The sequence below is a fragment of the Doryrhamphus excisus genome, linkage group LG11 (assembly GCF_037039965.1).
Source record: "Doryrhamphus excisus strain RoL-2023G ecotype Guam linkage group LG11, RoL_Dexc_Guam_v1.1, whole genome shotgun sequence".
In the NCBI taxonomy this organism is placed as follows: domain Eukaryota; kingdom Metazoa; phylum Chordata; class Actinopteri; order Syngnathiformes; family Syngnathidae; genus Doryrhamphus; species Doryrhamphus excisus.
This window is the reverse complement of record NC_136367.1, coordinates 19,770,095-19,783,601: the sequence shown is the minus strand read 5'-3', so window position 1 is coordinate 19,783,601 and position 13,507 is coordinate 19,770,095. Positions and strand designations below refer to the sequence as shown.

Here is a 13,507-nt window from a genome sequence, read left to right as displayed (position 1 = left end):
ACTGGTCATTTCCCATCAGACAACACTGATCCCAGGTACGTCTTCCTCAAAATGGCAGCATTTCAGGTAAGCTAATTTCCAAATGCTTGCCATTAAAGGCTGTTTAAACCCCTTTATCAATAATACTTCAATACGGTGTCAAAAATTCAATACAACTACAATTCAATAAATATACTGTAATAAGAATATGTTCTTATTGTGTTAAGTCACAGAAAATTCCTTGTTTATCGTAAAAATGGCCTGATGTGAGTTGTTGGTCACACAAATTTATTAGCATAAATGCTAATTAGCCACTCAATAAATGTCAGTTTGATTTATTTTTCATTAATGTATGTTTTAGTCCTATCGAAAGTACAGTTTTAGTACAAAGCACAAGACGTGTAAAAAAAATAATAACGTGTTCCATTTATGAGCATTATTTGTGCCGCACAACAGTAAAGTATCCAGTTACTGTTCTAAAGATGGCCGCTTGATGGCAGTATAACCTCATAAGTAAGCGGTAGAGCAGTCAAATTATGTTATTTTCACTGATTTTGTAATTATTATGAACATTTGCGCTACATTGCTGAGGGTCCTTGGGGGTAATATGTCTTTATGGTATTATAATGAGAATCAAAGACAGGCTTTGTAACATATCGAGACATTTATTTATGCATGTATGTTTTCATTGAAGACTGAAAGCATAATACAGCACATACACACCACCATGCAATGTATTACAAAAGCCTTTAGAATTGAAGGTGAATTGTGTTTAATGCTTAGGGCGGAACAAAGCTTATTTCCCTTATTTGTACTAATGCTGATTTGTACTTGAACTGTACCAATATACTTCTGCAACTTGCTAAACTAACTTAGATTTATTCACAGTCACATCCTTTCCAGAGAACTATACACACTCAACTAGGCCACTTTTTTGTCTGTATGTGCCTTGTCATCATCTGCACAGGGGCTCTGGCTCCTGCACTCCAATTATAAGACAAATATTTATATGAAATTCCTAGCTCCTAGTTGTGACAGTTCTTATTCTACCGGATAACACTCAGAAATATGAATATATATAAATAGGTAAGGCTCGTCTGGGCTCCATTTCAGCACATGGCGTGTGGAAACTCTTCATCATCATCGTCTTAAGTAGTGTGCCCTACAGCAGATATTATCCCCAGTCTGAAGCGCGAGTGCTGCATGCAGCTGCAGCCTGGTATATCATATATACTGTTTATCTATTCAGTAGTGGGACAGGATGTAAGGACCGGACAATGAGAATATCACAAGCTGTCGGTTCAGCTTGAACTATCGCTGACTGCGTGCTGTAGCGTTTTATTACACTTCGATAAGAATTACAGTTCACAGTTTTCTCCCTTTGAGAGGACAGCTGATAAGTATAAATGTCTGCTTATTGCGAGTCTCACAAGCAGCGTGCTCCATCGCTTCGGTTACCAGAAGCACGAGATTAACACCGACGGCAACGCGGCTCGGGATCTATCAGAGGGATTCATGTGGATGGTAGCAATGCAAGCAAGGTATAGTATTGAAGGTCATCCAAGAAGTATTCAGCACTGTCTAAACTGGAAGAGAAAGCACAGGCCTCACAATCAGTACTGCAATAAATAATACTTCAAAAAAGAAGAAAAAACTATGAAAAACAGTGTTTCCCGTACATTCATGTATTTGGACTGCCACAAATACGAGTTGGCCCTCACTCATGAACACATTATAATGGGACTGTCTGTGGTTGACACAGCTCTGTACAGTAGCTGTACGCATTGTAACTCCGCACTTTAAACACAGCTGCTGAGAATAATAAGACAATAATAAAAATAAGGGATTAGTGACTTTTTAATCAGACCCTACTAGATATTCTTTTCAAAAAAGTGACAAGAGACTATTGAACACACGGATGTCTCTTCTCAACGAGCTGCTGTGGGCTCCCGAGATTGCAGTCCTGTGGGAAACACTGAAAAGGAATTGGTATAAAGGAGGCTTATGTACTGTAAAGGATATTAATGGTCCTATACAGATACAGTATACACCCATTCTTCTATGTTACTATATCGACAGGGGTTGGTTATGTAGGACGAAAAGTTGAACTTATCACATGTCAATCACAGGGAAATTATAAATGTGTTCAAATGTCAGGTACACTATATAAATCACTGCACTCAAATCAAATGTGCCTGTTATTCAAAATGGAAGGTAAACATGAGCTACTTTCAGAAATGACCAACACAACAGCTCCCCAGCCCTTATAGTCTCGCTTCTTTCTCACATCCAAAAACATTAAAAAAGAGTGAAAAATTAATTATTACAGATTTTGTTGTTGGTAGTGTAGTGGTTCACATAGTTGACTTTCATGCAGCAAGCATGTTAAGGTCACAAAAGCAATAGGTGCCACTCCCAGTGATGTATTCTTTCTGAGACTGAGGACTAGGGCTCAAAACGTCATAACTCAATTTGGAATAATAAGGTCACAATATTTTTAGGCTTTGCAACATCATTGTGATGTTAAAAGTAACAGTGAAAATACATATTGTACTCCCAGTATGGATTTGATGGAACAAAATGAGCAGGACTGCTTTTCTGTTGGAATTCAATTGAGTTAATTGCAAACCAAATGTTGCCACTACACAAAGCACCTATAGCAAAGTAACAAAAGATACAAAGGTGGCATATAAGCATGTTCACACCCAAAGAATGAAAAGTCCAACATCAGAGTATAACATGTACTGTAAACCATATTGGATCCTGTAAGCCAAATGAAGTAGAATTAGGCCTTTTAGAAGAATTTAAAAAAACAAGTGCATAAACATTTCTAAAACATATTAAACATTTATAATTCATTAGCCCCTGACCCAGAAACAGAACATTTCAAAGAATGCTGTAATAGTGATGACAGAAATGGAATAAGAATAATCATTCTCAACAGTTGAAGACAGCTTGCAAGGTAAAATCCCCCACGAATGTCTCAGTTTTATACCAGAGTCCCTGAAAATCCGAAAAAGAGTCCACCACAATTTGGTCCAATAATCTGTGGAGGTTTTTTTGGAAGTTGCTTGACTCGTCATGTCAGTGCTGCATAGAGGACCAATTCATTTCCCAACATAAAAATGTCTTTCTTTGCTTTCGTGAGACCATCCGTGTATTTAAATATATATATATATATATGCATATATATATATATACCTTCTCCAATTTTGTAATTGAATCATGCAGATTATAATAATCTGATAGTATACTGATTTACGTATCGAGCAAACACTGCACAGAAGTTTAATGTTCTTCTGATAAAAATGTAAAAAGTTTGTAAGACTGTTGAAGGTGCCATTAACCAAAAAGTGTCAACATGGTGAAACCTGTATCACCAGCATTGCGCCGCTTCTTTTATCTAATCCATGAGCTTTATATATATATGTTATCATTTCATGTCATCTATGAGAGAAGATGATTGTAATATAGGAAGAAGTCATTTGTAAATAAATGTTAATGAGGCAAAGGGGATCGGCAGTAAAGCGCAAATGCAATAAATCTCACTGAAAAAAACTGTTGCCAAATCCTCTAACCAAATAATCCTCCAATAGATGATCCTCTCTGACCAATCGGGTTTGATATAGGCTGTGACGGGAACAGGAGTCCGGATCAGAGTCAGAGTTGGAGCAGAGTCACAGTCGGTTTGTCTCAAAGGACAGAGGAGGCGATCTACTGCATCGTGGCTCACAGTCTGTTCTGTCAGTGTAGGTAGTCTTTAGGAGTACAAAGTCCTCTTATCAGATTGGTGGCATGCTGCACCGGGAGAGGATCCTCTCATGTCCCCCGCCTCAGGAGCCACCATGTCCAATCAGGACTGTAAACGGAAGAAAATACAGATTTGATGTATGTTGGGGATCATTGTCTTGTTGGAATATCAAAATGTCAGCCATCTAGCTGTTGATCGGAGCTGAATTTTTAGAATTCTTAATGGTTCCATCCACTGGTTCCATTCAGTGCACCTGTACCACTGCAGCAAAATAGACCCGGAGCACGATGCTACCAATTCAGGTGAACTTGATTTGCAAATGTCAGTCAAATTTGAAGGTCTTGATTTTGGAGCAGGTGCTTCTTTCTTGATCAGCACCTTTTCAGTCAGTCCACAGTGATGAAAACTGAAAAACTGGCTTCACTGTGCATCCATCCTTTTATCCGAGGGTTACGGTATGGATCTTGGAGACCCACCCAAATTACCTGAATGAAGTTTGTACGTACAATCGTGTGAACTGATGATCTAGGAATCTGTATTTGGTGGACGTTAGACACCTTGAGTCTTCCAGACTTTAATCAGTTGGGTTCGAACCCACACTTGGCTACTCTGTCAACTTCAACTTCTGCTTCCCCAGCAAGACTTTTTCATTTTATGACCCATCAGGGATGTGGTCAGACGCCATATCATACGTTAAAACCCTCTTCTTCCGAGAACATTCTGCTAATTAAACAGGTAGGTTTTTATTTTGCCCACATAATAAATATTGACTTATTTCAGCATGTTTAGCTGTAATTAGTCCCTTTGTTGGTGTAAACATCCTGCATCCCTCTGGCTTGCTCTTTTTCACTTTAATGTTGCGAAGAGCTGCACCATGATCCTCCAAGGAGATTGGTGCATGCGTAGAAAGCCCACTCCAATGATTGGTAGATAAAAGTGTTAAACATGCAAGCGGGATCTGGTTTCCAATAGCATCTGATCCTAGCACGATCTAATTAAAAATGTTTCAACGCCTTTTTACAAGCTGGTTTTAACAAAATTCATGTCATAATTCATTTTTATGTGTGCATGTAAAGACACCGACTGACGTTTTCTCTCCTTTACCTTCTGTAGTTCCTCAGTGGGAGACTCAGTCTCCCTAATAACAACTGCTTTTGTCACCAGCATGTCAGGATGCTGCTGCTTGGCCTCTTGGATCGCCATGGCAAGAGCCTGCGGACAGGATCATAGTTTTAAGATCAACTGGCTAGCATGGCGTCCTGTAGTTACTCTTCCTCACCTGATGTTGGTCTACATCATCATCGCCTGTGATGATAATCCTTTTCTCAATTCTCGTCTCTGAGTATCCTCCTTTGACTGTCTACGGCATGCGAATAGAAATAATAGGATTTATTATTAGACATTTATTAGGACTTGCACATTATCAACACCTTGAAAACTCATCGAGATGTTCCTTGGTTTTTGCATTGACTTCCTACTGGCAGTGGTGAGAAAGCGCTAAATATACACATAGATACATATCACTTCAGGCAGCTCTTCATGGATTACCTTGGTTACTTGAGTTGTGGTTGCAGTGGTGACACTTTCAGCAGTGATGCTCAGCGGGGACACAATAAGCTCTTTACCTTGGACATTGGCTTTAATCTACACAGCACAAGTACGAGTGAAGGCGTATAATGTGTAAATATGACAGACAAACAAGCATTCACGCTCACATCTTCAATCCATTCCAGCCCATACACTCACACATCTCACTGATACGTTCAGCAGTATCTTTATCAATCACTTACAGGTGATCCATTTTCTTTCAGGCTGACTGGGGCCTCTTGTGTGAAGGAGCGCTTCTGTATGAAGGAGAAAAATGTGTCATCAGACATAGAAAATAAAATATCATACAACTGAACAAGCCCAAAGCTGTTGTAAGACCAACCGGTAGAACAAAATTTATTTGAGGGAATACATTTTGTCTTTTTTTTAAATAATGGGATGCACTGAAGAGTTCAGCAAAACACACCTTGAAGGCAATTGGTGTCAACTAAAGTGGATTCTTGCAGAATTCTTTCCTCTCTGATGAATAAAAAACCCTTTCATAACTGCGCCGTGGATCAAGAACTTGACAGGGTCATCTTATCTTTGTGAAAGTCCGAAATCCAGAAATGCCTCCACAAATTTACACTAACTTCAGGTTGCCAGACGTACTACTACTTAACACCATGCAATCAAGAAAGGACGTATTGCTCTTTGGCTTCTAAGCATCAGCCACAACCAACATGAGCAAAAGATGGCTTGATGTGCTTCAGATGTAATCGTGTGACCCCCACGCATCTTGAGCCTAACTTCAATTAAGCAAAGGTCAGAGAAGTGTTTCTAATGATTCAATTGCCTTTACAGTTCTGTAAAGTAGAAATATTGCAAATATTACCGCAAGTATGGTACAGTGGTACTCTAATACATATGGTTCTCTGACTGTGTGAATAAACTGAGCATTATTTTTGCTGAGAGCAAATTATGGTTAAAGGTATTATTATTATTATTATTATCAAGGTATTATGGCCATATTGTGTCTTTTTTGATACATATAGATCTATGTATCTATGTTCTATGTATATGGAGTATAAGAAATGCCAGGACATTACAGTTGTTTGCATCCTGCAGCAGTCAATGTCCCTGTGCTATTGCTGAGGAACAAAGGTGTTGTCTCCCTCTGCTGGTGCAATAATATCAACACAAGACATGTTGCCAATACATGACGTCATCCTCTGGTTGCTGCAGATACACACAACTACAAAGATAAAGTGGCACTTTTGAAGGCATTAAGTCAGCAACACTTCCAGATACTATGCAAAAACGGTTTATATTCATGTGTATTTATCAGAGAGCAAACCAACGAATCAGCACCGGAGAAAAGTCGTAATAAAATAGTAAAACACAGATTGTATAACATCATTATTGATTTACCTGTGGTGAGACGTTGATGGTATTCATTTGAACCTCCGATCCATTGGTGTGAGACTCCGTCTTGGAGTCGGCCCTTTTAAGCATCTGGGCCATACTCACAGCGCTGGCGTCTCTCTTTGCCACAGGCGGCTGTGAAAAACAATGTCAAGAGTCAAGTTCTGCTTCACAATGAGTCTGACTGAGTGTATATATTCATGAAAAACTGAGAGAATATTTTAAAAATAGGGGATTTATTGCAATTCCAAAAAAGAATGGCTGATGAAATAATAATGAAATGGGTTATGCAGTGGAAAGAAAATATAACGGCGGCTCCACAAATCAACCTGAACAAAAACACTGACAAAACGCTCCAAAATTCAAAGAAGATGAAAAATGAATGATGAAAGGTAGGATGAATCCATGAGGGAATGCAGACAAAGGATGAAAACATTCATCCGTCTACCTCATGAAACAGTCCATCTTCAGGGGGTTTCTCTATGGGAGATTTGTCCCTTGAGCCCATGAGACACGCCGAGTAGAACCTGGATGTTTCTTCAAAGTCCTCCCGTGCCACCTCGGGCTGCCTCTCCTTGGCTCCTGAATCGGACAAGCCTTTAGCCATGTCATCCATGCAGGGATGGAGGTCTGTGATGACGGTGAAGTCGACCTCAGCCTCTAGGCTCGATGTGGAGCTGACTGTCATGCTGGAGCACTTGCGTTCAATGCCCAAGTGGGGCTGTCTTATGCAGCCCAAATTATCCCGCTCCTGTTCCTCCTCAGGAGTTACAATTGCCTCGGGCTTGCTGTCACTCAGCTCCTTCTGGGAGGGGTACAGACACAGGGTCCGCTCTTAGATAACGTAACTGCAGACTCACGGTGGAGATGCTATGAAATGGGATGGATGCAATTTTCTTGAGAGGTTCACGCGTGTTGGTACATTCACCATCCATTCAGTCATTATTTAAGAGATGAGACAGGCACTGTGAAGGTTCTTTTGAAGTGTGTGAATAATTGAATCCAAATTGCCTCTACGGTTCCTTGAGCTCAAACTCAATCTTGATTGAGTACAATGGTTATGAAAGAAAAATACCCCATTATGAAATTAGATCCTTATTGATGTACCACTTTAAATGCTGAAAATTCCAAATCACTTCAAGCTGGTAAGTAAATAAAAATTCTTTAGCCAAATCAGATCCGGTACAAACAATACATTAAAATTAAGCTTTTGTTTCAAATAAATGTATTACAAATAGTTAAAAATGTTTCAAATAGCGATGTGATTTTAACAGACGGCCTCAGCAAGAGACAAATACAGGACTCCTTTGAACCCACACATTCAATTCAAGCTCATCTCGAAAAAGCAACACATTTTAAGTAATGTTAGCCTCCGAAAAAGGAGTCTGCCGTTATTTCAAACTCATGCAATTTTACCATACGGGGTAGCAATGAAGGGCGGAGTGAGTGAGAATGGCTTTGAATACAAATGAACAACCTTGGAATCAGTGAATGGCTCATCACAAACAAAGGGTGCAGGGACTGGCTCCTGCAGGTGGAAGCAGAAGAAAGAGCACTTTTAAAGACAAGCGGACGTTGATTGAGGCCCCCTAAACAAACATGCATTCCATCACACTGACTGGGACCCAGTTCACTAGTGGATGAACACAAAGTTAACCCAAAGTTTGGTGAAGAAATGCACATGGAGCAAATCAATATGCACGTACCCAACAGCAAAATTGGGCATGAATGAAAAAGAATTCTGCAGAAAATGAAGGGAATGCACTTCAAAGATATCAAAATGGCCAGCGAAGTTTGTTCACATCCTCTGGGATGATACATCCATGGTCATTAGGTACTGGTCAGTATACCAGAAAAGGTGCAGGGGAGCACAAGAGGGCCAGCATAGCTACATGGACCGCTATCTCCTGCTCAGAAAAAAAAGCCAAAACTCTGAAAATGGAACAAGAATGAACGCCATGCAGATTTGGTGCCTGTGCGTACAGCCTGGTACCACTCAAGTGGGTGTAGGCAAGTCTGTTAGGTACCACTGCAGACCTTAACGAGTTGTTTGTCTGCTTCAACCTGGTAGTGCACTCACGCTCACATTCACACTACAGACAGTTTAGAGTCTCCAAATAGTCGAATATGCATGTTTTTTTCAATGTGGGAAAAAAACAAGACTATCCAGAAAAAAACTCACAGAAACCATGCATGCTAACTTCACACAAAGATGTCCCAGAAGAGATCGAAAGCTGGATCTTCTTACTATGAGTTAGACGTGCTAACCACCACACCACCGATCTGCCCAGATTTCAAATTTAATCAAAATTTGGGATGGCTTTTGCCTTTATTTTTTACGGGGGTATATCCTTAAAAGAAATTATTCATTTCATTCATTTTCTACCGTTTATCCTCACAAGGATTGCGGGGGGTGCTGGAGCCTATCCCAGCTGTCTTTGGATGATAGGCGGGGTACACCCTGGACTGGTGCGCCAGCCAATCACAGGTCACAACCATTCACACTCACATTCATACCGAGAGAATGATTCCAAAAGACAAGACCACATGTCAAAAACGGCGCATTAAAGTGCTACTAAAGTCCAACAGGAAGTGCCATCCAATAAGTTGACTAATCAATCAGCTTCCCGTGTTGACAGTAGAACCACACTTTCCCACATGGTTTGATTCCAGTTTGATCCTGATTTAGTTGATGCTTGCCTGTGAGGTTGTTTACATTGACCCACGGGGAGTCAATGTATCACAGTAGTACATAGTACAGTAATATGGTAGTAATGGCAGTAGAGTACAGTACATGAGCGTTTTATCCAGGTAAACAGAAAGATTAACGAATACCTTTCTGCAAAATATTTTTTTAATCTTGATTCTATTTAATATTCTTCAGTGAACTGTGCCATAACCAATTTAACACATCATTCAACTTGGTAGTTTTGTGTGACAAATTAATGAATAGCAATGGTTTTTACCCCATCTTAGGCACATTTTTGCTTTTTTGTTTGGGACAATATGCAAATAGAATGCAAATGATATGGTGATCCAGCGTGACAATGACATGGAAAATGAAAAACCCAGTAGAGCAATAAAATATGAGCCTTTTCTCCGACAATGCAAACAAAGTCAAAATCCAAAGGTCGAACTGCCGTCATGCAAGTTACGCAAGACATCGGCACATCGGTACCAAGATGGGCGACCAACAACGCTTCACATTAAAGTAAAGATGGATGCGCTTGAAAGGCACGGAAAAAGGGGAAAAGTAAAAATGCCATGCAAGCCTGAAGCTCATGCGATGCTAAACTTCCAATGACTGAACAATAACACCAACAGTTACCGAATGTCTCTTCTTGGCTGCTTCGAGCTTCGGCTCTCTGACCGCATTCCGGCTGTTGCGTAGTATGAGTCCTGATTCTCTGGCCTTCTGGGTTTTCACCGGTGGAGCCGGAGGAATCATTTTAGGAAGCGATGAGTTCTTTGAGGTAAAAATCTGACTTTCTGAGGACCCTCTGCAGGGCTGGTAGCTATCATCAGAATGGTCTTGCTTCGTGATGCTTTCCACATCAGTTTCAAATGCCGGATGGAGCGTGGAGACGTCAGTCCAGTTGAGGTCCGAGGTTCCCTCTGGAGAGCCAACCGACCAGCGGTATTCTCGTCTTAAATTACGTGTGAGCTCAGCCTGTGCGGTCTTGTCCCTGTCATCCTTACACGCTATGCTCTTTGACCGCTCTGGTTTGAGAGGAACAATCCTGGTTATTTCCGACTGATGGCCGCCTGACAACCGGTGGAGAGAAGTTCTCTGACGTCTGTCTCCCAGGAGACCTTCGATATCCTCCACTCCGGAGCTACTTATCTTTCTCTCATGCGTCCTGACCTGTCGCAGTTTTACCTCTGCTAGCTCTTTATTGTCAATGAAGCCCTTTCCCCTTATCTTAATTACACCCTCCCCTTTTATACCGGAAAATGAGATGTCAGTGTCGACTTTTCCAGGTCCGTTTATTTCTGCCGGGCCAACCTGGTTCCGGCTTCCTTTGGGTTGTTCTGTATCTTCACTGAAAACACCCTGACATTCTCCTGACACTTGGTTCTCTTTGCCCTCTTCATAGCGCCAGAAGGTCTCAGTCTTTTCTGCTTCCCGGTTAACTTTCACCATCTCCGCTGCTGCTGATTGACAATAATATCCTGTTTCAGATGTTTTATCCGAATTATCATCCGAGTCCTCGTTTTCCTCTGCAGTCGAATCGCTTTCTCCTTTCCCAGATACAAGGTCTGGAGGTATTCCGACGTTTAGGCTCTGGGGTCTCCTCTTTTTTCTCGACTTTGAACCCGTATATTCCTTCATCTGGTGCGAGACCTCGGTCTTATTGTCCTTTGGCGCAGAGCTTGAAGCTTCAGACGGTTTTCTTGGAGATTTGTCTTGAGATAAGTCCGCATTTGCCAATAATTGAATCTCAAAACGACCTTTGCTAGTGGGCCGCTGCTCAGAAAACATAGCCGACTCTCTGGCTGTTTTTGTTGATGGAAATTCATCAATGTGGCTTTTCATTTCTTTTCTGTCAGACCCTGTCACCTCAATATGCATCATCTTGGCATTGTGTATCACTTTTTCCTGTTGTTTTTTCTCCCAGGAGGAATCAGATGTGGGAGAGTTATTTTCCTTCACTTTCCAGTCATGGTCTTGTTTTTCAATCAATACCCACTCCTCAGAGCCCTACGTTGGTATAGATTAAACAAAGTTAGACATGCCCAGCATAACTGCAACAAGTCATAGAATCTCCATGATTGATGACATTTTGAGGAACATGCATTCAGATACAGACAAAATGTTGCGGATTTTATCATAGGATTGTGAGGTTATGAATGGTGACACATCATCACGAAAGAGGAAAATCGGAGAAATATTCAACCTCAGGTGAAGTCGCCAGATTCTTCTGGATGAACCCCTCAACAAAGAGGCTGTTAATGGGGTCTGCTGCCACCGCTCGGCCTCCCAACTGGCCGGCAAGAGAACGGTTGAAAGAGATGGAAGAACAGCCATTAGTACTTTGGCTGGGTTGGAATATACGTAGTAAACCAGACTCATGCAAGAGAAAAATTATGCAAAAATGTTTAGTGCTAGATATTATCCAGACATGCTATCCTGAGTCCTTGACACTCTTCAAAATAACAAGCCTAAATCATTTGAAATGCACACAACTACTTTGCATGTTCGAAACAAATAAACCATAACCATTTTATCCAAAGCCATCACACGTACGAGTTCCTCTGGATGACTTTGACCTGTTTTCGACAGTTAGGAACATTCCCCATGATCAACGTTGCTAGCACTCGCCAGTAGAATAACAAGACACAAAATAGATTACATTTCCTGCTGTAAAAAAATGTTTGATATTCCGCGGGGATAAACTCATTCTCGACCAATCTGAATTATTTTCTGGAGACAAACCAATAATGACAACAAAACTGCCCAAATGTGCTCTCAAACACAAAGTACAGACCAGCGCAACCAAGGTCACTTGCGAAAGGGCTCCCCAGTACAATGTCACATCCGAAGTCAAAAACCAGCACAAAGTGTTCCAACACGGTCACGCTTGTCACTTTTGCATCAACGTTCATCAGTCACTGATGACTGAGGAATGACTGAGGAATGACTGAGGAATCACGGGCACTTAGAAGTTGACTGTCTCGCTCAAGGACACTTGTCAGTCACATTCAGGTACTTCTGAAATACTGTCCAGATCCTCCAAGAGTAGCACAGATATAAATACCTGATAAGGTGCTTTATCACAAAGACAGTTATATGCTGTGAAATGTAACACTATATTGACAAAAGACTCCACACGTCTTAATCATTCAATTTGTGTGTAAATTGGAGAAAAGGCCCGTGTTTGTACCGTGTAATTGTGCCAATCAGATGTCAGTTTGAACTGCATACAGGAAACCAAAATACATCCTGAATTATTCAACGACAATAGAGAGATGAAAAAAATTGACAAGGATTTCAAAAAAATATGTGCTGCCAGAGCGTGGCCAGACTGGAATATGAATAAGCTTTGACAGAAAAAAAAAAATAGATCAAAGGTCACTGAATTTGAAATATTGACAGTGTGTCAAAAATGGTGTTAAAAACAGCCTTATTTCCAACTCACAGCTTTTTTATCTGGTGTGCCGGGTGGCGAGGTTGCTGACAGACGCTTCTCACGGCTCATCAGCTTGCTGTTGGGCTCCCTCAGGGCTCGCTTCAGCTCATTGATACTGGCTTGGTGCTTTAGCAAGACATCCTGTGACTTATCCAGAAACTGGGTGGCATGATGCGGAGGGAGGAAGACAAAGAAGGGCAAAGGAGATAAGCTTACATCGGACTGCCATGACAGCATTTGCTGTTGCATTGTGGATTTGTGCATGCACATGGACATTATGTGAATGAAAACGTATGTATGAAAAATACTGCTAGATAGTTCTATATTTTGTGTATTTACACACAAATGCTAACTGGCCAAAAAAAATTGCCACCACCAGGACTTAACTAAGCGAATAGGATTACGGTTGCTGCAACAGTTCTACAAACATGTACACATTTTTCATACTTTTGACCATTAAATACGCTTATATTATTCTCTTGACTTCAGGTATGCATTTTGTTTCATTGACTTTGTGTCTCTAAGCCTATTGGCTTTACACTTAGTGAACCGTAAAGCTTTGGATGCAACTCTGGACACAAACTCTATTGTGAAATTGCAGAAACTTGTGGAAACGATAATAATAATAATAATAATCAAAGATCACGGCAATCCAGTGAAATATAACCGTTTTGCCTGGCAGTGGCGTCCTGCT

At 40.8% G+C, this 13,507-nt stretch overlaps 1 protein-coding gene across 1 annotated transcript in view; it reads right to left on the bottom strand.

The window, feature by feature from the left end:
- Positions 1-624: 624 nt before the first annotated feature.
- The window catches only part of LOC131099441 (uncharacterized), a 53,764-nt gene continuing 40,881 nt past the window's right edge, over positions 625-13,507 (bottom strand). The window contains exons 20-30 of the mRNA XM_078794406.1: positions 12,823-12,972; positions 11,581-11,667; positions 10,011-11,384; positions 8,160-8,210; positions 7,131-7,487; positions 6,689-6,817; positions 5,521-5,574; positions 5,279-5,374; positions 5,010-5,090; positions 4,835-4,942; positions 625-3,838 (exon numbers count right to left, since the gene is read on the bottom strand). Of these exons, the coding sequence (XP_078650532.1) occupies positions 3,833-3,838; positions 4,835-4,942; positions 5,010-5,090; positions 5,279-5,374; positions 5,521-5,574; positions 6,689-6,817; positions 7,131-7,487; positions 8,160-8,210; positions 10,011-11,384; positions 11,581-11,667; positions 12,823-12,972 (2,493 nt within the window). The 3' untranslated portion in view covers positions 625-3,832. The remainder of the gene's footprint in view (positions 3,839-4,834; positions 4,943-5,009; positions 5,091-5,278; positions 5,375-5,520; positions 5,575-6,688; positions 6,818-7,130; positions 7,488-8,159; positions 8,211-10,010; positions 11,385-11,580; positions 11,668-12,822; positions 12,973-13,507) is intronic.